Genomic DNA, 24427 nt, shown 5'->3' with positions numbered 1-24427 from the left:
GGCTAAACTCATTGGTCAGTGACACCAGTAACAAATTCACTAATTTATTTAGAAAAGGGTAATTAAGAACAATCGGAACCATAATTAGTTGATTTCAAATATGACTATCTAGAGTAAATTTTTTTAATTTTAAGGTCGTATCAGTGCTCAGTTATAAAATCAATCTTACTAACCTCCTCGAGCAAAGCTATTGGATGGGTTTACATCCAAATGTCCTGGCACTACCTGCTTAAGCACAGTGGACATTCTTGAAGTCCTCCTTTCAGTCCCTGAAAGTCAGCCAAAAAGAAGAACAAAGACCATGTCGTTCAGGTTAACATTACTCAAATGACAAAGAGTTATCTTCATGTGCAGCATGTCTAATTGCTGCCAAACCCTGTACTTTTTAAGTGCCCACCACTTTAATAGCGATAACAAGGCACTGTCACTATTTCCTCAGAGATACACACATTTGCAAGATTGTAGAGAGTTAGGTTTGGCAAGTGCAATCAGAGAATTTAATGATAAATGAAGCAAGGCATGCATGGTGTTACTTTACAAGAAAAGCCACTTTCTGCTTATGTTGAGCTAATTCAAATAGCTGATTAAGCCAAGGAGACCAACTTTTCAAGTCACATGCTCCTGTGTCTAACACATTAGGGTTACCTCTACATGAACCCTTTGGGGTTCCATCACATGATAACTGAAACAGAATATTAGTACAAGTCTTAATGGTTTCATCCAAATCTAGTGAAAACAAACTGTACTACAAATCATAAAAGGCTGCAGAAATTTCAGGAATTTCAAACTTATACATGGCGATTTACTACATACACATTTCACAATCAGGTGTTCAACTTAAACATTCAACTTTGTAATAATATGTTAAAGTCTATGTAAAACAGATTCTAGGAAAAAAGATGACTTTGTTTATGTTCCCCACTCCTATTATTCTTTTAAAAAGGAAAAAACTGAACCCCCACATTTGGTTACTAGACATTAACAGTGGCATGCTGATTTTTAAGTAAAAGGAGCTAAAGTTATAGCCCCACAGGGCAAAGCTTTAAGGGGTCATACAGAAGGAACAGTATAAATAACTAAAGAGACTAACCCTGGGAATGAATCTGACTTCTCGTGGCTGTCAAGAAGAAAAATATTATCAGATCTTACCTGGAGACAGAGCAAGTGCTGGCCTGACAGTAAGGGTGTTATTGCCACTGAGTTTCTGATAGACAGAAACTGCATTCAGTAAGGCTTGCAGGTATTTTTCTTGTTCTATGCTACTGGAAGATTCTAAGGAGGAGGTAGGAGCTGTAAAAGAATAAGCAAATAGAACAAACTGTCTCTAAATTAATAAAAGAGATATTTACTGATGTATCTTATTCTTTCTGTATATAATCTTCAAGTTACCACACCCAAATACAGAAACCAGACCCACTTTAAGATGTAAACTATTAGATGGCTCTTCTCCTTTAATATTGGTTTCACCACACCTATTTCTTGGTTGCCTCATCATCCTCCCAGAAAGAGCCCAGGTCTGGAAAACCAGCACAGGGCTGTCCTTCCAAGCATAGGTGTAGCTTCTCATTATACAAGCAACTTAGAATGAAGAGTCACAAAAGGCAACATCCGCTTGATGATGTCCCCTAAATTATGCTGTCCATGCTACTGTCTGGGACCAGAGGATGGAGTGGGTTCCTTTGGCAACCTGGAATGGGCAGAGGTGAGAATTCCCACACTGGTAGCTTTCTTCTAATTCTGCCACACAGGTCTAACATGGCACACAAACTTGTGGGGGTTTGTTGCAGGAAGAGTAGAGGAAGATGGGGAGAAGGCAGCAACAGCTACTGCCAGATTCCCTGGTCTTTCTAAGAGAGGGGCAGAGGATATGCACAGAGGGAAACAAATGTGAGAGCAATTCTCAGACTCAGTAGTCTGAGTCTGGTTTGTGTGGAGCAAAGAATCATTGAAATTAGCCTGGGCACTTTAAAGAGGCAGCATTCTGGACTCATTGGAAGGACAAGAGATATTAACAAATTTTTTACATCTTGAATTTAAAAAGTTAGCAAAATTATATTTTATGAACTTTTAAGATGCCATGATTGTATTTTATAAACTCTAAGATGTCATCAATTATAAGATCTAATTATTTTATGTACTAAGAATTAAAAACTCTTCCATTTAAACTATGACAATTCTTTCTGATCACATAAATTTTAAGATGCATCCCAATTTCAAAGATATTAAAATGCAGGCATATGTGTGAGCTCAAAAATATGAAATGTTTTTATTTATTTTGTTTATTTTTTAAAATTATTTTTATTAACATATAATGTATTATTTGCCCCAGGGGTACAGGTCTGTGTGAAATGTTTTTATATTATATTAAAAAAATCAGAAACCAGTGGAATAAAATAATTTCAATTTTTTCCAATGAAAAGCTCAGTGATATATTTATCAGGGCTCCTGAAATGACTCCCTCACTTTATGTAACTTCCATATGCCATGTTCTATTATATCTACTTTGTGGCTTGGGAGGATTCCCCAGTGTCAAAATAGTTCAAAGCCAATTGCCTTTAATTATACCAATGCTGAGACTCTAAGACAGGTTGGATAATAATGACAATGATGCTGCTGAAGTATTGTGTGTGTGGTACCCTTAGTCAAGTGAATAGTCAAGGACACACTGGTCAACTCTTAGGAGAAAAGGAGGAAAATGGATGAGAATAAAAAAAAGATATCAAAAGCATATAGTTTTACCTACTGAACCACAGAACTTGACTTACCTCACTTCCAAAGGGTTAAGAACACAGCCAAGCCTAAATTGGATCTGATATCTTGGTGGTCTATTGTTTAATTTTACTGAGCATCTACTATAAGCTAGAAATTATGAGAAAGGTCAGCAAAATACAGCTCCTGACCGACTTCAAGACCCCAAACAGAGTGCTTAAAAATATCCTCAGAATAAAAGGACAGCAGTACTGCTTGCTTTCTTAAGCTGGTGTCCCTCTAGTTCCAAAAATATCGTTTGCTTGAGAGCTTCTTTAAAGGCAGCATTTTGGTCAGTAGTTTGCTAACTTGTTTGTGTGTGTGCATGCGATTTATAGGAATGAGATAAAATATCTCAAATTACGTGGGACAGAGGATCCCTACTTGCTTCGAAAGCTGTTAAGTATTCTTGGATGCTTCCCAGAAGGAAAGAGAAAGATCAGCATAATCTAGTTTTCATCTGTGGATACTTTGGTTTGCTGGAATGAAAACAGCCTAGAACCACAGACTTTATTATGATACAGACAGACATATTAAGCAAAATGTCAAATTCAAGGTGTAACCCCACATTGTCAAGTAGTACATGTTTTATATTGCATTGCAGAAAGCCTGTGAGAGAAGGCTCAATATAAGGGCACGGTTGGCACTCCAAGATATTACCTCCTTTATTTTTAGGAATTCTCTGAAGTGAAATGATCATAACTGTGCTATGGAGAGATGCTTACCTGCCTGAGGGGAGTTCTGAGATTTGAAAAGACCAACTACTCCCTTCCCATGGAATCCTCCAGATCGGAGAAGCAGGGTACTACTTCTTGAGTTCTTCCAACATACAACAGGCAGGCGATTGTGTCGATAGCAGCGGGCGACTCTTGGTAAACTACTGTCTTGTACAGCTTGAGGTACAACTAAAAGGCCAGGATAGCTTCAGGGACATAGAAAGGAGAAAGCGAATGATTTGGGTTGCAGGGGGGTGGAGGGGAGGAAGAATGGGAAAGAAATGGGGGGAGAGAGAGAGAAAATATGAGAACATGAACATCATCATATCCTGTAATTTTCTAAGGCTCAGAAATACACTGGTTGAGGGGTAAGATATTTTTTATTTTTTAATTTATTTTAATTAATTTATTCTTTGGGGGGTAAGATATTTTTTAAACATGGAACTTAGTTTCAGCTCAGTTCTTCAGGGGTTGAGAAGAAACAGCCAAGATGGTGAAAACAATTAAATGAATCCATTAATCTGTAGTCTTTTTTGAAATAAACCCCCTTTAGTAATAACTGCAGACTCATGTATAATAACCTAAACTTAGAAAATAAAAATGCTATGTAGCATTACTAAAAAGGCCTCTGTTAAACTGATGATTCTCTTTGCCTTATACACTACTTTCTGTCAACTTGAAATAAAGATTGTAAGATTACTGGATTAATACCAACTTTATGAGGATGACAAGTCAAATTGTCAACTCATTAGTCTGCTGAAATGACAACTGAGCATAGAGTACACTAATATTAGCCTGCCTGACATGTTGAAAGAACTAAAAATCAAAACCAAATGATTTCTGGTATGAGAACAGTACGTTCAAATGTCAAAATAAGTTTAAATATTTACATGTTGATAATTTTTTTTAAAGGATTAGCTCATAAAGTTATAGGATATGACGCTGGGGAAATACAAAACAGACAGGAGTACTTTGTTTTTATAGACTAGGAAACGCAAGAAGATAGGCAGGTTTCAGAGTCACTTCCTTTAGTTTATTTAGAAATATTATACTAAAGAGATTTCATATTAGTAACCTCCCAACCTCTAATCCCATATATTTACATGTGAGTACATTTCCTGTTCTTCCTCTTTTTCTTTCTTTTTTTTTTTTTTAAATGTAGGCTCCATGCCTCGTGTGGAGACCAGTGTGGAACTTGAACTCATGACCCTGAGATCAAGACTTGAGCTGAGATCAAGAGGTGGATGCTCAAACCACTGAGCTATCCAGGCGCTCCAAGCTAACTTACTCTTAATCCCTATCACCTATTTCATCCATCTCTCCACCTACCTTCCTCTGGTAACAATCCGTCGGTTCTTTATAGTTAAGAGTCTGGTTTTTTGGTTTGTTTCTCTCCTTTTTTTTCCTTTGTTCATTTGTTTTGTTTCTTAAATTCCACATATGAGTGAAATCATATGGTATTTGTCTTTCTCTGACTGACTTATTTTGCTTCGCATTACACTCTCTAGCTTCATCCACCTTACACTCTAGATCCATCTATGTTGTTGCAACTGGCAAGATTTCATTCCTTTTTATGGCTGCATAATATTCCATTATATATATTTAATATATATATATATTTAAACACACACACACCACATCTTCTTTATCCATTCATCAATTAGGTTGTTTTCATACTTTTGTTAATGTAAATAATGCTGCTATAAACACAGGGATGCATATATTCTTTTGAATTAGTATTTTCCTATTCTTTGGGTATATATCCAATAGTGTGATTATTGGATCAGAGGGTGTTTTAACTTTTTGAGGAGTCTCCATACTGTTTTCCAGAGTGGCTGCATCAGTTTGCATTCCCACCAACAGTGACTGAGGGTTCCTTTTTCTCCACATTCTCACCTATATTTTTTCTTGTGTTTTTGACTTTAGCCATTCTGACAGGTATGAGGTGATATATCATTGTGTTTTTCTTTTTAATTTTATTTTTTATTTTTATTTATTTTTTAAGTTAACATTTCTAAAAAAAAATATTGTATTTGTTTATTTGACAGAGAGCACAAACAAGGGGAGCATGAAAGGGATAAGCAAGCATCTTGCCAATCAGGGAGCCAGAGGAAGGGCTCACTATCAAGACTCTGGGATCTTGACCTTAGCCTAAGACAGAAGTTTAACTGACTTACCCACACAGGTGCCCTAAAGACATTTTTTTTTTTTTAATGCCATAGTTAAACACAGAAAGCAGTACAATTGGGCAAAATTTGTGTTAAAAAAATAATCCCATCCCTTTGGACCAACCCAACTCTTCATATATAGGCATGTACACAGACTGACAAAGAAAGTTTACATTTCTGAATAAAGATGTGAAGTATGCAAAAAACATTAACACTGATGCAAAAAATAAAAAGAAAAGAGAACCAAGGCAGAGGAAGGTGTTTAAGCTCTCCTAGACCCACCGCGGCCTGGACCAGGAGGATCCCAGGGCTGCCTGGAGTGGGGCAGTGTCCCCCCACGGCCCAGAAAGAGCACCGCTGCCACTGCCCCAAGCCTGGCCAGCCCTGCGGAGAAGAAGGTCCCTGCGGGGGGGCAAGGCCGCTGAGTCAGGCTGGGCTGCGGCCGCTAACAGGGAGGCCGCATCAGATGCCTTCTGAACGTATCACTGTGGTTTTGATTTACATTTCCCTAATGATGACTGATGTTGCACATCTTTTCATGTGTCTGGTGGGCAGGTATTTGTAAATTTAAACTGTCATTTAAAATAAGAGATCTATAACTTCTAAAAAAAGAGAGAGAGAGAGAGAAAGAGAGAGAGATCTGAAACAAATAGTAACATTAAACCAACTTTCTAAAATATGTACAAGGCTTGCAATATACAAAGTACTCTCATAGCATTATTCTATTCAATCAAACTGGGAATTTATGAATGCAAAGGAAACAACTTACCCGGAGATGAAAATGATTAAACTTGTGGATGGTAGAAATGTAGTTTTAATAAATATAAATATAAAGCATGGAACAGAACTTAACTGACATAGGAAACAGTGAGAGATGGCAAGAACAGAAGAAAACATGTTCATTTACATTCTCTAATATCTATTGAAAATATTCTAATTAGACAGCACAAGAACACCCTGCCTACACTTGGGTCAACAAATACAGTGTGTGCCAAAACAGGCCCCACCCATTCATTTACTTCCCATCTATGGCTGCTTTTGTGGCATAGTAGGGGCAATGAGACCATATGGTTTGCAAAACTGAAAATGTGTACTATCTGGCCCTTTAAAGAGAGGGAAAGTCCTATTTTTATTTCAAGTTCATTTATCTTCAGGCATGGTAGAAAAGATGCAAATGTGAGGAGAAAGACAAACAAAATCATAAAGGGGACAAAAACTTTTACCTTTCACCTTTCGCTCTAATCTAGGCACTATTCATCGATGTAACTGTACTTCTGAGAATGCCAAGGAGATGCTTGCTCATGCTGTTAAAAAGTGTCCCTTAAACACACATACCCCTGGAGATCTTGCTCCTGATTTTCTGGTATTTTTCTCTCTCTGGGTTATGGTGACAAATAGCCCATTCAAGACAAAATAGAAGAAAGGAAAGGTGTCTTTTTGGAGCCCACTAACAGACTTACCTCCGGCAGAGTGAATACATCCTATTGGAGGCAGTGATTCGAAAATACTCTGGTTTTGAGCGAGAAGAGCTGCCACTTATGGTTCCCAGACCTAAACGCTGATAGTCTCTGAAACATGCTTTTTCCACTAACTGTTCCATTGTAGACTTCTCTGACGCCTTCAGAGTGGTACTTGTGGGGAGTTCACTATCATCTGAAACTGTGAAGGCAGAAACAGATTTTGAACAAGTGGTATGGCTCAAAGTAGAGGATTAGAAGCTTCCTTTTGAAGAGGATTCTTAAACCAAGAGAGGTTTGTATTAGGGCTACAGGCGCTATGTATATCATAAATTAAATCCAGTTAATTCTTTGAAGAATCATTATGTTCAAACATAACTTAAAACAGTAATGGACAGTCAGGAAATAAAATATCAGGAGCTCAAAATGTCAGGGGCATGCCTGGTTGGTTCAGCTGGAAGATGAAGCGACTCTTGATCTTGGGATTGTGGGTTTGAGCCCCACACTGGGTGCAGAGATTACTTAAAGAAACAAATAAATAAACTTATAAAAATGCTAGGGCAATTAACTCAAAATTTCTAAAAATAATACAATTTTGAATTCATTAGCCATATTTTTCTGTTTCAATCAGGCTTGCTTATTAATGCCAAAATATAGTGATTTCTATTTAGGACTCTATAAAATAAACATTCAAATTTTGTTAGAGGTTAACCCATAGTAAAATTTATCTTTAATACGATCACTATAAAACTTTATCATCCAGGTTTCAGTTAACTTTTCAGAACATAAACTTGCACTAGAAATTTCTAGATTAGGCAGAAGTTCATTCATGGGAAAAGACCTGTCTTAGAGAGATATCAAGAGGTTATATTTTTTTGGTGGAAAATATTTTTGTCAGAGGATGTGGTATACATGGGAAACTCCCTCATAATTTTGCAATCACAGGTTACAGAATCCCTTAAGATTTTAGATATGGAAGGATTTACCCAATAATCAAGCATTTTAGGGAGGATTTAAGAAAAAACCCCCCAACATTCCTAATTGGTACTGAATGTTGTAACTTAAAAAAAAAAAAAATCCATGTTAAAAACTGTCCTAATTTACTTTCTTATTTATTTCTACAGTGAGAGAAGTCTAATTAAGGTTTCAGAATTTTTGGATATGTACTCAAAGTTCTAATGTCAAAGGGAATTATATGGCTCTCTTCCATTAAAAAAAAAATAAGCCATTTAACAGTTTATCCCTACAAATATAAAAGACTTTGTGTTTTAGTTGTGAACTTTACAATGCAAATACACCATCAGCTATCAGTTTTGTGTTGGCTTTTTCTTTTCAGAAGAGCAAAGAGCATTATATAATTTGGTCTTTTGGTGGAATAAATGTCAAATAATAGTTTTTCGTCCATGATCCAAATTAGAGGAGTCAAATACCCATGGGTAATGTTTTTATGGCTTTCTATGTGACTGTCAGGAGGCCAGGGTTCCAAAAAATGGTCATTCCAGTAATGCAATGGTGGGTCTTTTCATTGCTCTCAGAGTACATAGGTACACATATTGAAAAGGAGACCTTTAGCCAGTGATCTTTCTAAATATGAGGTTCTTTCTTTAAAACATCCTTTTATTATTAGAAGTAGTAGTATTATAGTTACTGGTGATTGACTCTAAGATCCTGAAAAGAAAAAAGGTACAAAGGCATCCTGCCTCCTATTAGATCAGATTTTTCCCTAGTGTTAATTCCATAAACACACTCCATAGTGGTTTAAGGAACAGAAAACAGTCAATAAGAAATTTTATGACTGGTTTCCTGCCTCTATTTTCCCAACCAAGAGGTATCTCAGCTTCTCAGATTCTGCCCTTTTTTTTTTTTCTTACCATCTAAGAATCTCTTCATCTTTGGTCCCTCATTTTGGTTCAGAGTACCCACAATGTTCTTACCCCAAACCCAAATCTTTAATTTTGAATATCCAATGTCCTTGTTTCCTTATTCTTACTGTGTAACAATAAGGTACAGGGGATTACTTTCTACCTAAATTTCCCATGCACTGGGTTTCTTTCTTTCTCCCTTTGATGAGACCCATGTAACAATGGCCAAACAGCTCTGTGGATTTAGTAAGAGAAAAGCTAATTTAGCAAAATCTTTTCTGAACAATGGAATCTTGGGAAAATAATCTTTTCCCCCTATTTTGAGAAGCTGGTAAGTGCCCTCCACTCTTCTTACGAGATCTAGGTTCTTGTGAGTCAAAGTTTAAGGACAACTACATCTGAGATTCTTATTCTTACTCATAAGAAGAAAGAATAAAACCAATTCATGAAGGAAAAAAGGAGTTCTCACATACCTGATATATCATCTTCTTCATTCCATCCAGGACGATTCACTCTCTCTTCTACAATTGTCCCTGTCCTCCTCTTCAATAAATACTGCCGCCCAATTGTCATTTTCCCTGCCCTTTTGGCACCTTTCACAATTGTTTTTGAGAAGGTGCTGTAAGTCATAAAACCAAAGAGACCATCAGTTTAATATGAGGACACCATTTACATTTTCTTTTTTAAAGATTTTATTTATTTATTTGACAGACAGAGATCACAAGTTGGCAGAGAGGCAGGCAGAGAGAGAGGAGGAAGCAGGCTCCCCGCTGAGCAGAGAGCCCGACGCGGGGCTCGATCCCAGGACCCTGAGATCATGACCTGAGCCGAAGGCAGAGGATTTAACCCACTAAGCCACCCAGGGGCCCCACCATTTACATTTTTTGACACCTACACAGCTCAACTTACTCCTTTTCTACACCCATAGCTACTAGGATTATCGAGCCCTTCAGTAAGTCTCTCCTTCTTTTGATCATTTTGTATATGGCAGAGACTAATTTCCTATAAAACACTGTTATCATCAGGACAGCTGAAGGCAAAAAGTGCAAGAACCCAGAGTGGCACAGAAGCTACTTATTCCAAATCTAAACTCAGTTGGACTTTTTGGTCAAACATGCCCCTTAACGCACTCTGGTTACCCATGCCACTGCCTCCACCAGCTCCCACAAACTATGCTGGTAGAAGTCCTCCTTCATGGAGGCCTGTCTGCTCCACTCTCTACTAATTCAAACTCTTTCTACTAACTCATAGGCTTTTCTTTGAGATCATGTAAGAATTATGTTTAGCACCATGTTTAAGTGTGTATGTGTGGTGTCCTGCCTTCTGACACTGTAAACCTTTACATACTCAAGAAAATTTTGAGTTGTTTTAAATCTTAAAATTGCTACATCTATCTTGTAGCTGGATAGATTAAGCTCAATACAGAAAACGTTGATTTTATGTGTGTGTGTGTGTGTGTGTGTGTGTGTGTGTGTGTATTTCCTCCCATAGTCCATAGATTCTAAACATAAAATGCCATACAAAGCTTCACATCTTCCATAAAGGGTTGGAATAAGAGATGTCACAGGCTCCCCTGTGACTCCATATTGCAAAGACAAGATGTCTGGCTCACTGCTATAAATGCCTAGGAAGCTGCTCATGTTTCAGTGTATCATTTCTGGATCTCCATGGGCCCCTTCACTTACCAGGGAACTGTGGTACAGGTGGTCAGCTATGCAATTTAGTAATGACACACTGTCTGGAACTTCAACTCTTCTATAACCTCCAGCGTACCCCACTTCTAGGCAAAGAAAAGGGCTCTTCTCCAAAGTCTGCAGAGTACTCCCTAGTATGTAATTTGTACTGGCAGATGCCCAAATTCTAAGTGATTAATAATGAATGAACTGAGCTTTTGGCCCCTATATTTTATTACTAATTGAAGATAAATTTTAAGCAATTGTTATTTTGTAATAACCGAAATGTAAAAGTTTCAACATAAATTACTAAAAATTTTCAGAAAACAAGGGGTCCCACAAAGAAATATGACAACTAAATGTAATGTCTAATCCCGGAATGGATCCTGTACTAGGCAGAAAAAAAAAAAGTAGCTATAAAGGATTATCAGCAATTTGAACAAGGACGCTGGATTAGATAAAAGTTATATACCAATTCAACTTCCTGGTTATATACCATGGTTTGTTCTTAGAAAATACATATCAATATATTTAAGGATAAAGGGGTATTATGTCTATAACTCAAATGGTTTGGAAAAATACATATGTGAGAGAAAATGATAAAAGAAATGGAGCAAAACCTAAACAATTGTTGTATCTAGGTAAATGGTATATAGGAATTCTTTGTGTTATGTTGCAACTTTTCTGTAAATTTGAAACTAAACCAAAACAAAAAATTACAGAAAAAGAAAAAACAAAGGCTACCAACTCTAGATCAAAGCAAAACTGTCTACTAGGTCTGGATATCAAAGAAAACTGAAGGGCCTGCTCAAAGCCAGTTAGAAAGGAATCAATATGGGATAAAGGGGGAACAGAGTTTCACATTCAAAAAATATATCATGAGCAATGGACATATTGGCCAAAACCTCTTATAGCATTTAGTTTTTGAAACTTGCTCCACACATCAGTGCTACTGCTCCATAACTTTCCGAGCTATGTCCAATGGGCTTCACAGGATGGCAAACAAAAACAGCAGTCATGTATACACTGACACAAAGGAGAGGTCACTTCCCCCATCGGGGAATTATGAAAAGGCTGAAATTAAGAAACTTGACTGTCTTCTTACCGGAAGGATGTGTTCTTTTCCTTCTGTTTGGGTAAAATTATTTGTGGGGTAGTTTGTCCAGCAGCAAAAGCAAAGGTGGTGAAAATGGACTGAGGATAACGGAACTTCATTAGCTGTTTCTTAAAGATCTCTACTACCTCTGGACTCACTTCTTCATCAAACGCTACTTTAATCAACTAGAAAGAAAAGAGAGAAAATACCTCAGAAGGATTAATTAAGGATTTCCAGATAACATCCTCTCAAGTTATTGAAATACCAGAAAGTTAATACTAAATGGCAGAAGTCCAGAGGTTGAGGGGACCTTGGATATCATGTAATATAATTTTTTATTTAAAAAAGGGGCTCAAAAAAAATTTTTTTAAAAAGGGCTCAGAAAGGTATACTTGTCATAGATGGTTCACTGGCAAGGAAAATCATGTATCTTGAAGTTGGGTTTCTTTAAGACTACCTTTTCTATGATGGGATAGAGAAATTAACTTACAGTGTCTGAATTAGGAAACATGTCTTTCTTTTTTTTCAACTATTGGCTCTAGATGGGGAATTTGGCCTAAGGAAGCTTCTTCTTACCCAGAATTACCATAAATCTAGGGAAAAAAGTCTGCTTGACCAGAACCTAAGCAATATAGCCAGGCAATATTCCAGTTTAGAGTCCTCTGGCAGGTGGACCAGTGAAGAAATCCCTGGGAGGTCCCTGCCCCCAGGTGATGGGAGTAGGTCTGGAGCCTAGAGATCAGTAGTAGCCTCACATTTCACACAATGAGCACATGGAGGTCCTAGGGGTGGCTGGAAGGAATGCAGCAAGAACTGGCGCCCTCAAAAATCTGAGAAGTCAGAGACAAGGCATAAAAATAGGAAGAGCAAAATATTACAGACTAAGAACTGTAAAAAGGAAAAACTAAAAGAAGATCACTCTTCCCATGTCTGCTTTTATCAGTAATTCAACAAGTTCTGATATGTTTAAAGCCCCCTAGAAAATCCTCTGCTTAATTAAAAGTTATTTAGTTAGTACCAATAGTACTTTAGCCCTGACTATAATTCTTAGAGTTTTATCTCTTCCACAAAAGTGCCATAGGGCATTTCCTTCTGAAACAGGTGCCAAGAGAATTGTTTTCTCTCTAAAGCCTTTATCAAACACAAAGGTATGACTTGGCAGAGAACAAGAGTCAACTGTATGTGTCTGAATTTCTAAGATCACTAAATATTGACAGATAATCTGTTGGTACTCAGTTGGCCAAGGGGTTCAGGAAGTGAGGGATTAAATACAGAATGATTCGGGTTTACTCAGTTGAAGAGTACCCTCTCAGACCCTCTAATCCTCATCCTCTAACGTCTGAGTCCATTACCACAGAAAGTAGCCACATCATTTGTAGAAAACTTTTAAATAGTAGAGAAATAGCTCCCTTTCTTTCTTTTAAAAAAAATTTTTTTTTAAAGATTTTATTTATTCGACAGACAGAGATCACAAGCAGGCAGAGAGGCAGGCAGAGGGAGGGGGAAAGCAGGCTCCCTGCTGAGCAGAGAGCCCCATACAGGGCTAGATTCCAGGATCCTGGGCTCATGACCTGAGCTGAAGGCAGAGGCTTTAACTCACTGAGCCATCCAGGTGCCCCTGGCTCTCTTTCTTAATACCTGAAAAGATGCTGATGTAATCTGTAGTCCCTCTTGCATGTTCTGCTGCAGCTGGTTCTGCATGGTAATCTTCTTCTCCTTGGTGATGGAGGCAATAGGAAAACTCCGCACAACTGTCTGCTCACCAACTACAGGAAAGCAGGACACAGACTCAGCAACAGCACTTTATTGCTTATTTAGAGTCTCTGCTTCTCATTTTATCAGCCTTTGCTAACAAGATGTATCAGGAGAGGCTGATGCCCAGGAATGCAGTGAGAAGATGCCATGATTCTAGAATCACATTCATTGATTTTATTGCATGGCAATTCAATCCTGAGACATGATCCTTTCCTGGAGTGAATGAACCGTCACAGTCTGCTTGCCTTCATTCTTTCTACTTCTCCGAACGGCTGTGTGCCACACCAAATCACCTGGTTTAAGGTAATCTTAAAGATTCTTAATCTTAAAGGCATCCATGACATTTAATGTAAGTATAAAGCAAAGGAGAAAAGATTTTTAAAATGTGTTTCCATACATGATAAAAGGTGCTGTATCGTGTATTTGTGCCTTCAGAAGATACAGGACTAAGTGTAAGCTGAAGAGTTTTAGAAATTTAAATATTAAAGCAAAGAAGGGAAAATGTAAATAATTATCAACTACTAGAGGTTGTGAAGATGCAAGCCTAGAAAATAAGTAGTACACGCAAAGCCTCACTTGGAAAGTTCAAAGATCCCCCTGGGAGAGGAGAGTCACATGCTGAATATAACATGTCATTAGCTCCTAAGTTTGAGGGAACAGAGATTTAAATATTTCAGAAAGGGAGAAGATTTCTGTGAACTAGATGGCTAGAGAATGATTCCTGGAGGAAGTGAGAGGGAAGGTGGGATTTGAAGAGAGCGTAGGCTTGGATCTGCAGAGGGGGAGAGGAGGGAAATTCAGGCAGTGGTACACGTGAAAGACCAGGAACAGCAATGAGCAAGGCGCCTTGGCTAGTAAGGCAGATGGGTGAGAACTGAACTAGGTTTATGAGTTCACCCATACATCTACTTATCATCATCAGAATTTCTCATTCCCTGGATCTATCAACTCCTAACCTAGAAAATTCTGATTATCCTCTTATGTTGAGCTCATATCCAGAGGCTAAATAAATTAGGATGTATACAGAATTTAGTCCTAGGATGTATCAAACAACCTATACTTATACAACGCAAATGAAATTATCAGATTTCTAGGTGTCATTAAAGGAGATATTTTAAATTAGAAATTTAAAAAGAGAAATGAAAGAGGCAATAAGAAGGCTTTCTCTGATAAAAATAAGTTCCCTAAAATACAAAATTAACCCCAAAATTGACAGGAAAAAACAAGAACAACTTAAGTGACCAAATATCTTATATATTTATATCCCCAGAATATGTTTGTGGCCACTAAGCTCACAAGCCACAGTACAAAAGAAGTTTTAAGTACTAGATATTTAGTTTCTTTTAAAATTACATTTGCTTTCAAATACAAATATAATTTATATGTGGTGATATGGCAGGAGAGGGCTGAGAAATTTTGCTCCATTTTCTCTCTTTTCTAAATGAATACAACTATGTCCATAGATTCATTTTGTTTATTGAATTTTATGATTTTAAAAAATTACATGGTAAGCACTCTTTTATGAATAAGACAATAAACCATCTTGATTTTATCCAACAGAGGAATTACGCAACTGTGAGATTTTAAGGATACTACATTTTATACACCTAAAGTCCACTGTCTAACAAAATGTGCAGCACATATAGTACATCTCATCAAATGTTACTGAATGAAAAATTGCAGATGAAGGAACTTTAGTGACCATTTATCTCAATGGTTCTCAATCCTTACTATGTATCAGAACCACTTCTGGGGCTTAAAAACACACAGATGCCTGGGTCTTTCCATTCCTAGAATCCTATTCCAGGTATTAATTCAACTGTGTGAGGGTTGGGCCCAGATTGGTAGGTTTTTTTAAAGCTTTCCGACAATTCAAATATGTAGTCAAGGCTGAGAACCACCGAATTGTCACAAATCAAGCCCAATACCCTAATTTTATAAAAGGGGAAACTAAAACTTGGAGAGAGGTCAGGGGACTTAAGATATCACAATTAGCCAACAGCAGTCTGAATCTGAGCTTCTTATTTGGAGAGCAACAGTTCTAGCCCAAATGTTTTACGCTTTTCCCATCAACCAAAAGAGTTTAGAGATTACAGTGATTTAAAAAAGATAATTCAGACTTGATAGGGCATGCTATTCCTTTCTAATATGGAAGAGTGCACAGAGTAGTAGAGTATGGAAATAGAAGTTGAGGGAGTTTAGTGAATGGAAGTTGTCTGCCAAAAGGGAAATGGGGTTAGTTGAAATGTGACAAGAGGAAGTGGGGTTAGTTAGTGCTGTACAACCCTGTGATGCTTAGCATATCTTTCCACAAAAGGAATCATGTGTCTGGAAGACCTGAACCTTGCAGTTAACTACGAACCTTGCAGTTAACTATACGACTCAGAAAGGTGGGAGAAATCAGCAGGAGACCTCGTTAGCAGCTTTATACTATGAATATCCCTAAGTCACAATATACTGCCTCATGAAATTGTGATTGTTTCAGTGAATAAACCTCATGAAATTATGACTGTTTCAGTGAATGAACCCTTGATGTACTGTTTAGAAGATACCCTTGGTTCTTTAAATAAGATTTTAAAATCCAAATAATCATTAGCTTTGACAGACAAAGGATTCTAAAAACTACTTGGTGACAAAAGGCTTTCTTTGAATCTGAAATGATCTGCAAATTACTGCATACAAATGGAATCAAAACGTCAAGCAGCACATGGATATCCATATTCTGATGGCATAATATGAGTCATACCTAGCTGATCATGGGGAGTCCCCCTGAAAAGAATTCTATATGTGGTGAGGAACAAGGCTCCTTCTGCTGGCAGGAGCTGAGGGCCTCCAAGAAGGCCTCCAGTAGCTTCTTCTCTTCCATCAGGGTCTAGCAGGACTCGAAGACCTTCACAGACGATTTCTTCTCCTGGCAGGAGAGCAGGCCTAAGAATCTTGGGCTAACAACAGAGAAAGTATTTCAAACACAAATCTTGTGGGGTTTCCAACACTTAGACCAAAGTTATCTTTTCAGTTGCAGATCTAAAAAACCTAAGTCAGACTGCTTAAGTAGCCAAAATGAGAAAACAGATTAGGGAAGAGGCAGAAATGACGTTTTTGCATCCAAATGTAAAAAGATCCTTTGTTTATTTATTTTTTTTAGATTCTTTGTTTATTAACAGTAAAATCATTGGAAATTACTAAGATGTTTAAAATATCTATTCAATGGAACATTTTGCAACCATTAAAAATATGACCTAGATCTGTATGTGTTAACATACAAAGATATCAAGGGTACACTGTCAAGTAAAAAAAGCAAGCTGTAAACCAGTATGTATATTATAATTCCCTCTTTTTGGAAAAAGGAAAAATGGTGAGAATATGGACTAAACTGTTAAAGGTGGTACTATCATAAAGGCAGAGGTGAGGTGGAGTTGGAAAGACCATGGAGGACTTTTACCTTGTATAATGTGTATTTCTTTAATAGTTTAATTTTATACAAAGAACACTGTTACTTCTATAAACTTAAAAAACAAATAATTAGAAAAACAGATACATCTTTGAAAGGATCTGCCCTTCTTGGCCTTTATTGAAGATTAACACAAAAAGTGGCCAAGTAATGAACATTTACACATCTTTGGAAATGCACAACCATATGATACACTCCTCTGGAGATAACAGTGCTAGGGAAAAAAAATCACCTCTCCTGAAGATCTAATACGCTTACTTTTTACTAAGCGATAAAAACTATATAAATCAGTACTATTCTTCTTGTTGGCTCTAGGAAGCTCAGAGCTAAATGTAAAGCCAAAGTTATAATGATCTTCAATTTCTCATAGAAATATCTTTCCTATCCATCTGCCTTCTGATTTTTCCTTTGAATTTATTTTTAATAGTTCTGTTATAGAGGTAAGTCCCAACACTAGTCCACAGACTGGTGCCAGACTAGCTGCAAAATAATCATCTGGGAGGCTTGTATTTGAAAGTATAGATTCCCAGACCAAGTCTCAGGGAACTCCAATTCAGGAGGCTGGGGTGGGGTTCAGGACTCTCAATTTTTAATAGACTTCCCAGATTCCCAGATGCTTGTGAGGTATGCTTACAACGTAAACAGATTCAGGAACCTGGTATTTTTACGGTAATTGCCTTAAGTCCTTTTTTTCTGGAAGTGGGCAGGGCATAAAATCTTGGCTTGGGCTTGGAAGTTAGAATGTTCATAATTTATGCCCTGCCTATAAAAATAGACTCAACAAGAGGTTATTATGGCTCCTTTGTTGAATCTACTATTCTCCTTCAGTATCTGTTTTATGAGGATCTACGTGGTAAACTCCTCTGAAAGTTTAATGTATCTTTAAAAGTGGAGTCTCTGTAAAAGGTTAGGTGAAGGTGCTTTGTGGGGCACAAAAGTGTACTGTTGCTGTTTTTAAGAAGAGATGTTATAACCCGAAAGCATACAGTTGGAATAATTACCTTCTGTATAGGTGGGAGTCTTCTACTCTCTCGATGTACTGCTTCTAGGGTCTCAATGTGCATAGCTACAATTCCTAGGATAAGTCAGGTATTCAAAATAAAAGAGAACAAAATAAGCAGAATTAATATAAAATCTGAATGTTTTAGAATTAAAAACTAATCACAGTTTGGTGGTTCCTCAAAAAGTTAAACACAGAATTACCATATGATGTAGCAATTCTACTCCTACGTATATGCCTAAAAAATCAAAAATAAGCACTCAAACAAATACTTGTATGTGGATATTCATAGTAGCCAGAAGTCAGAAACAATCCAGATGTCCACCAACAGTTGAATGGATAAACAAAATGTGGTATATCCATATAATGGAATAGTATCTGGCCATAAAAATGAATGGCATTCTGATACCTGCTACAACATGGAAGAACTTAGAAAACATTATTCTAAGTGAAAGAAGCCAGACACAAAGGAACATATATTATATGACTTAACTTATAAGAAATATCTAGAACAGGCAAATTCATAGAGATATAGAGCTTACCAGGGACTACAGAGATGGAGAACAGGGAGTTAGGGCTTAATGGGTAGAGTGTGTATTTCAGTGATGAAGAAGTTTTTGGTAAAGGATAGTGGTGATGACTGCATAACACTGTGAATGTGATTAACATCAGTGAATTCTACACTTAAAATAGCTTCAAGTGGCAAATTTTACATTATATATATTTTACCATAATTTAGAAATATTAAAAAAATTAATCAGAACATAAAATGGCATGACTAAACTACATGAAAGACAAGTATTGTAGGTGTTATGCTGAAAAAAATAGATCCCTAAAAACAATTCTTACTCAATTATCTCCAATATTCTTTTTCTCTAATATCTGTAAATTGGTTACCTGGTATCATGCAATGAAGGCTCTTGATGTGATCCTGAGTAACTCCACTCTCTGTGCAAACCTTGTCAATAAATCGGGTAATGAATCGCACAACAGAATTGGCGATGTCATTATTCTCTGAATCTTCAAACCCACTTTCTGTATCATAGCTCTCAGCTACGCTTCCTGCAATACTGAGAAAATCAAGGAAAGAAATCATGGTTAGTACTCAAATGTAACAAATGACTATTCTATCACCGTTAATTCTGACAGAAATTTAAATTTGCCTACATTAGGAGATCCTACTTGTCTACATTTGAAAGCTACTGTCGGGCATTGTCCTTTGGACCCGGATTTATTTTTGTAAGAAATACCTCTGTCATTCTCCTAAAAAGGAACTCAGGAACCACAGAAACTAAAGCAAAAACAGACTCTTTCATTTATTATCTGATACTTGAAACTTCTAAAAAAAAAAAAAAAACAAAACCTGTTCTCTCAAGTTAATTACCACACAGAACCAGACAAAGTAATATTGCTATCTTTGGCCTTTGACAAGTAGGAGACATGTTCCCTGGTAGGCGAAGTAAAAGAACTTTTCCCAGAAAATAGCATATTTTTTCAAATGGAAGAACCAAACTGTCCTGCGAGCCTTTCTGTTGCCAATATTTGTCTCTTTGAGTGAACCACAGCACTTTTAGACACTTTGAAGCCATCAATCTTCTGTACGTGATAAAATCATGCAACAGAAGGGAACGAATTTGAAATAGTGGATGTGAAAGCTCAATCCCTATCTTTGCTGCTTATTCAGTTTCCACTGTTCGACAAACACTCTGGCCTCCTACGCCTTCTTTTAGACTGCTCATCATGGAAAAGATTCCTTTGTTTGTTCTAAACTACTTAGTTCTCTTTCCTCCAAATCCAACTACATTAGCTGAATCAGTCTTAAGGTAAAGCTAAACCGTGAATATGGCCTCACACCATCCCAGAGCATTAAAGAACTTTAGTGTCTTAGCCATTCACTAGGTAGACTTTCAAGTAGCTTGGTCATCGATAGTTTGAAGCAATGAAGGCCTAGGCTATATTGTTCACATAAAATAACTTCTCTGCAGGAGGAAATAAGAGACCTGTGCAGTTGACTGCATGGTGTAAAAGGCTGACTTTAAAACAACAAAAAGTTGTTTAGTCTGGAAGACTAGAAGCTCTCGGGTATTCTTGACAAAAATAAAGTATCTGGGATAGAGAGATTGAGAGGTTGGGGTCAGAGATGTGGGCTGTGGATGAGTTTCTAAGAGAGTATGAAGTGTGTGGAAAAGGGACTGAGAATGGGGGAGAAGAGAAGCTGCCTGAAAGAGCCTGAGAAGGATTTACAAGAGTTAGAAGAACTACCAGCATGTTAGAGTATCACTGAAGACCTGAGAGGTTAGAACATCACTACTGTTGGGTAAGCAGTTCATGAATTCATTCATTTCATCATATGTTCAACCAAATACTTACTGGGTATGTATTACATGCAAAGAGCTGGGGGTACAGCAATGAATGAGTCATACAATAAGCAAATATATGAAAACAAATCAGGTTGTGGAAAGTGCCATGAAAGAAAAAAAATGCAAGGTAGGACAAAGAGTGATGCCTGTGCTACTTAAGATAGGGAAGTCAGGAAGACCTCTCTAGGTAGATGGCATTTGAGCAGAGAATTAAGTGAAGTGAGGGAGTGATTCTTGTGACTGTTTCAGGGAGACTATTCCAGATTGTGGGAACAAATACCAAGACCCCGAGGCGGTATTATGTTTAGAGTGTTTGAGGATTAGCATTAGCAGGGAGACCAGTTTTCTTGACAGAAGAATGACAGGAAATAAAGTCAGAGCAGTCGTCAAGAGCCAAATCCTGTTAGGTCTTGTAGTCCATGGGTTTATTCTTAATGGCACTGGAAGTCCATGTCGGGTTGGGAGCAAGGTACGGTTGAGGTCATGATTATAGACAAATGCAATGCATACATTGAAAAAAGGAGGGCCCAGAAACAAAAAATAACTAGTGAACAAGAAGTTCATTAGTAATTTTCCAGAGTGCTCTCTGTAAATTGCTATGGTAGAAAGTAACTGAAGGGCTTGATCAGTAGTGGGTGAGATAGTTGAAAAAATTAGGTCATGAAAGAAAAGAGACTGTGGGAGGTGGTTACGAACAGTCAGATGAAGTGAAGGTCTTTTATACGGAGTTGGAAAAAAGAAAGAGTTGAGCAGCTCTGAAGGTAAGGTAAATGCTTAAAATTTTGAAATATATACAGCAGTATTTGCCCCAAATACTTTATTTAGTCTGTTAAGCAAAGAACAGGAGGGTCTCTGGATGTGCGCTTTTTGGTACCTGTTCGTGACAATGCTGTTGCTTCCACTCTCCCAGTCGCCTGGTGCCGACGTTCTCAGGAGCTTGTTTTTACTCGTATCCAGTGGAACTAGCAGGTTGACCATGAGGTTTGCAAAATGAATGGCCTGACTGAAGACAGTGCTTTCCTCACGCTGCACCAGCTCCTGCTGAGTTGCTTTGCTCAGAGAAGGCCAAAGGTGTAGCTGCTCAGCTGCCAGGTCCATTGCTGTCTTCTCCTGATACCGGTCATCTGGAAGCTTCTCCTAAAAAAATGAAGCAAAACAATGTAAATCCATGACCCAAGTTTCAAAAATCATGGAACATGTTTCAATTATCCATCTATTAAATACCTATGTCACCAAAAAAAAAAAAAAAAGAAAGAAAATATATAAATAAAACATAACAACAACAAAACGAAATCAACTCTTCTTTTTCCTGCCAGCTCCAGCCGGACTTGAGTGGAACAATGTGCTAAATCCAAGGAAGCAGCAGCAAAGCCTTTTACTTCGAACATTTCATTGCATTTATTTATCTCTATGGCCCTGTTCCTTTCAAACAGCCAGTTATAACAAATTGTCGACGGGAAATACGTATAAATGAATGTAGGTCCAGTAGCATTTACTAATATTCTGATATGTTTCTTCTCTTCTGCTCTTTGGGAGGAGAAGACAGAATCACAAAAGTCACACAAAATAGAGCTAGATATCCTGGTAAATGTGGGAGTCAAATACTATCAGGACATAGGTATAACAATGGAATCTATTTTATTTTATTTCATTTTTTAAAAAGATTTTATTTATTTGGGAGAGAGAGAGTGAGAGACAGCATGAGAGGGGAGAATGTCAGAGGGAAAAGCAGCCTCCCCACGGAGCTGGGAGCCCGATGTGGGACTCAATCCCAGGACTCCGGGATCATGACCTGAGCCGAAGGCAGCCACTCAACCAACTGAGCCACCCAGGCCCCCATCTATTTTATTTTTTATCAAGTTTTTAATTTTATTTTTATTTATGTATTTATATTTTATTTGGGCTGAGAATTTTTTTGGCATATTTAAAAAACATTACCTATTTTTATTTAAATTCAATTAATATATAATGTATTATTGGTTTCAGAGGTAGAGGTCAGTGATTCATCAGTCTTACCCACTGTATCATAATACCCAGTGCTCACTACATCATTTGCTTTCCTTAATGTCCACCACCCAGTTACCCTATGCCCGACTCCCCTCCCCTCCAGAAATCTCAGTTCATTTCGTATGCTTAAGAGTCTCTTACAGTTTGTCTCCCTCTCTGATTTCATCTTGTTTTATTTTTTCTTCTCTTCCCCTATGATCCTCTGTTTTGTTTTTCTAATTCCAAATGTAAGAGAGATCATATGACAGTTGTCTTTCTCTGACTGACTTATTTCCCTTAGCATAATACCCTCTAGTTCCACCCATGTTGTTGCAAATGGCAAGGTTTCATTTTTTTGGTAGCTGAGTAGTCTTCCAGTGTGTATATATACCACATCGTTATTCATTCATCTGTCAGTAGACATCTGGGCTCTTCCCATAGTTTGGCTTTTGAAGTCCACTGACCTTTAAAACTCCAGGTTTTAAGCCCTGCTGGTTGCAAGAACTCATGAAATTTGGGTCCTCTTACTTTCTAAGCCAAATGCTATGGGAATTTGTTTTCCCCATGCACTCCCCTGTGTGCTAGGTAAACTCTCACTCTCCTGTGCAACCTTGGCTCCCTCCCTACTGTAGTGGCCATGAACTGTTTCTCTCCCAAACCTCATCTCTGCACTTCCTACCTTTTTTGACATGGCCTCTTCTCTATCTTAGGTTGTGGAGTTGGTTTTGCCAGTCTTCAGACTGATTTCTGGGATATTTAGGATAGCTGGATAGTTACCTAGCTGTATCTATGGGATGAGGCAAGCCTATGACCCTCCTATTCTGCTGCCATCTTCTCAAAATCCTTATTTATTTATTTATTTATTTATTTATTTATTTATTTATTTAATTAACATATGATGTATTATCAGCCCCAGGGGTACAGGTCTGTGAATCACCAGGTTTACACACTTCACAGCACTCACCATAGCACACACCATCCCCAATGCTCAAAATCCATTTTTCTTTTTTTTTGAGTCTGACAATAGGATTTTATTTTTATTTTTCAAAAAGATTTTATTTATTTATTTGACAGAGAGAGAATGAGATCACAAGTAGGCAGAGAGGGAGGGGGAAGCAGGCTCTCTGCTCAGCAGAGAGCAGATGTGGGCAGGCCCCTGCGATCATGACCTGAGCTGAAGGCAGACACAACGCAATGAGCCACCCAGGTGCCCCTGACAATAGGATTTTTTTTTAAAGTTTTTATTTTTCTATTAACATGTAATGTATTATTAGCCCCAGGGGTACAGGTCTGTGAATTGCCAGGTTTATACACTTCATAGCACTCACCATAGCACATACCTTCCCCAATGTCCATAACCCACTCCCCCCAACCCTCAGTTTGTTTTGTGAGATTAAGAGTCTTTTATGGTTTGACAACAGGATTTTGAAGAGGAGTTTCTTAGTAGGCTGAAATGCTAAGAAAAGATAGTATACTAGTCTCACTTGTATCTAATCAAGGTATCACTGAGAGACTTCTTTAGAAGAAAGAACAGAGAAGCAGTGACATGTGTTTGCTCTACAAATGCTTTTGAGATATATCAATGTTAGCTTTATATCTGCTTTAAAAAACTATCAAAAGCACCACACTAGCCCAAATATTTCTGGAGCATGACCTCAAACTAATTTGCATCTGTTATAGTTACCCATTACCCAAGTGTATTTGGTGTTTTGAAAGAAAAGTCTGAGTTTTACATTAAATTAAGTAAATAATTCACACTAACAGTGTATAATAATAATTTGGAATACAAGATAAATGTCAGATAGTGGTATTTTTTTAATTAAAGTTTCCATTTTTATCATTGTCAAGAATAGACAATATTTAAAATTACAGGAGACACAGAAATATTTGAATAGTACTATGTAGTTTCTAAATTCATTAATCTCACATAATATAAAGTCAATTTAAAATAGCGGTTGAGGCAAGATGCTAAACTGACTAAGCCACCCAGATGCCTGTAATTTTCTTATCTTAAAATATTTTCTTGATATTTTTCTTAAGTATAATTCATGTTGATAAAATATATGGAAACATTGAATATTCCTAAAAGGAGAAATAGATTTATTGCTGACATACTTTCAAGAACTACTGAATTTTATATTTATTTCAGAGTCAT

The 24427-nt window shown here is 37.4% G+C and overlaps 1 protein-coding gene across 1 annotated transcript in view; it reads right to left on the bottom strand.

Moving 5' to 3' along the window:
* Positions 1-24427, bottom strand: part of LOC111159403 (SET binding factor 2) — a 501856-nt gene that overhangs the window by 41414 nt on the left and 436015 nt on the right. The window contains exons 19-28 of the mRNA XM_022521837.1: positions 21161-21423; positions 18824-18996; positions 17928-18001; positions 16222-16417; positions 13359-13486; positions 11730-11905; positions 9425-9570; positions 7093-7291; positions 3474-3670; positions 1150-1290 (exon numbers count right to left, since the gene is read on the bottom strand). Coding sequence (XP_022377545.1) covers positions 1150-1290; positions 3474-3670; positions 7093-7291; positions 9425-9570; positions 11730-11905; positions 13359-13486; positions 16222-16417; positions 17928-18001; positions 18824-18996; positions 21161-21423 — 1693 coding nt within the window. The remainder of the gene's footprint in view (positions 1-1149; positions 1291-3473; positions 3671-7092; positions 7292-9424; positions 9571-11729; positions 11906-13358; positions 13487-16221; positions 16418-17927; positions 18002-18823; positions 18997-21160; positions 21424-24427) is intronic.

Source organism: Enhydra lutris, unplaced genomic scaffold, assembly GCF_002288905.1.
Source record: "Enhydra lutris kenyoni isolate GAN:26980312 unplaced genomic scaffold, ASM228890v2 scaffoldscaffold68, whole genome shotgun sequence".
Lineage (NCBI taxonomy): Eukaryota > Metazoa > Chordata > Mammalia > Carnivora > Mustelidae > Enhydra > Enhydra lutris.
The sequence above is the reverse complement of the archived record's forward strand: the minus strand, read 5'-3'. Positions and strand labels throughout refer to the sequence as shown.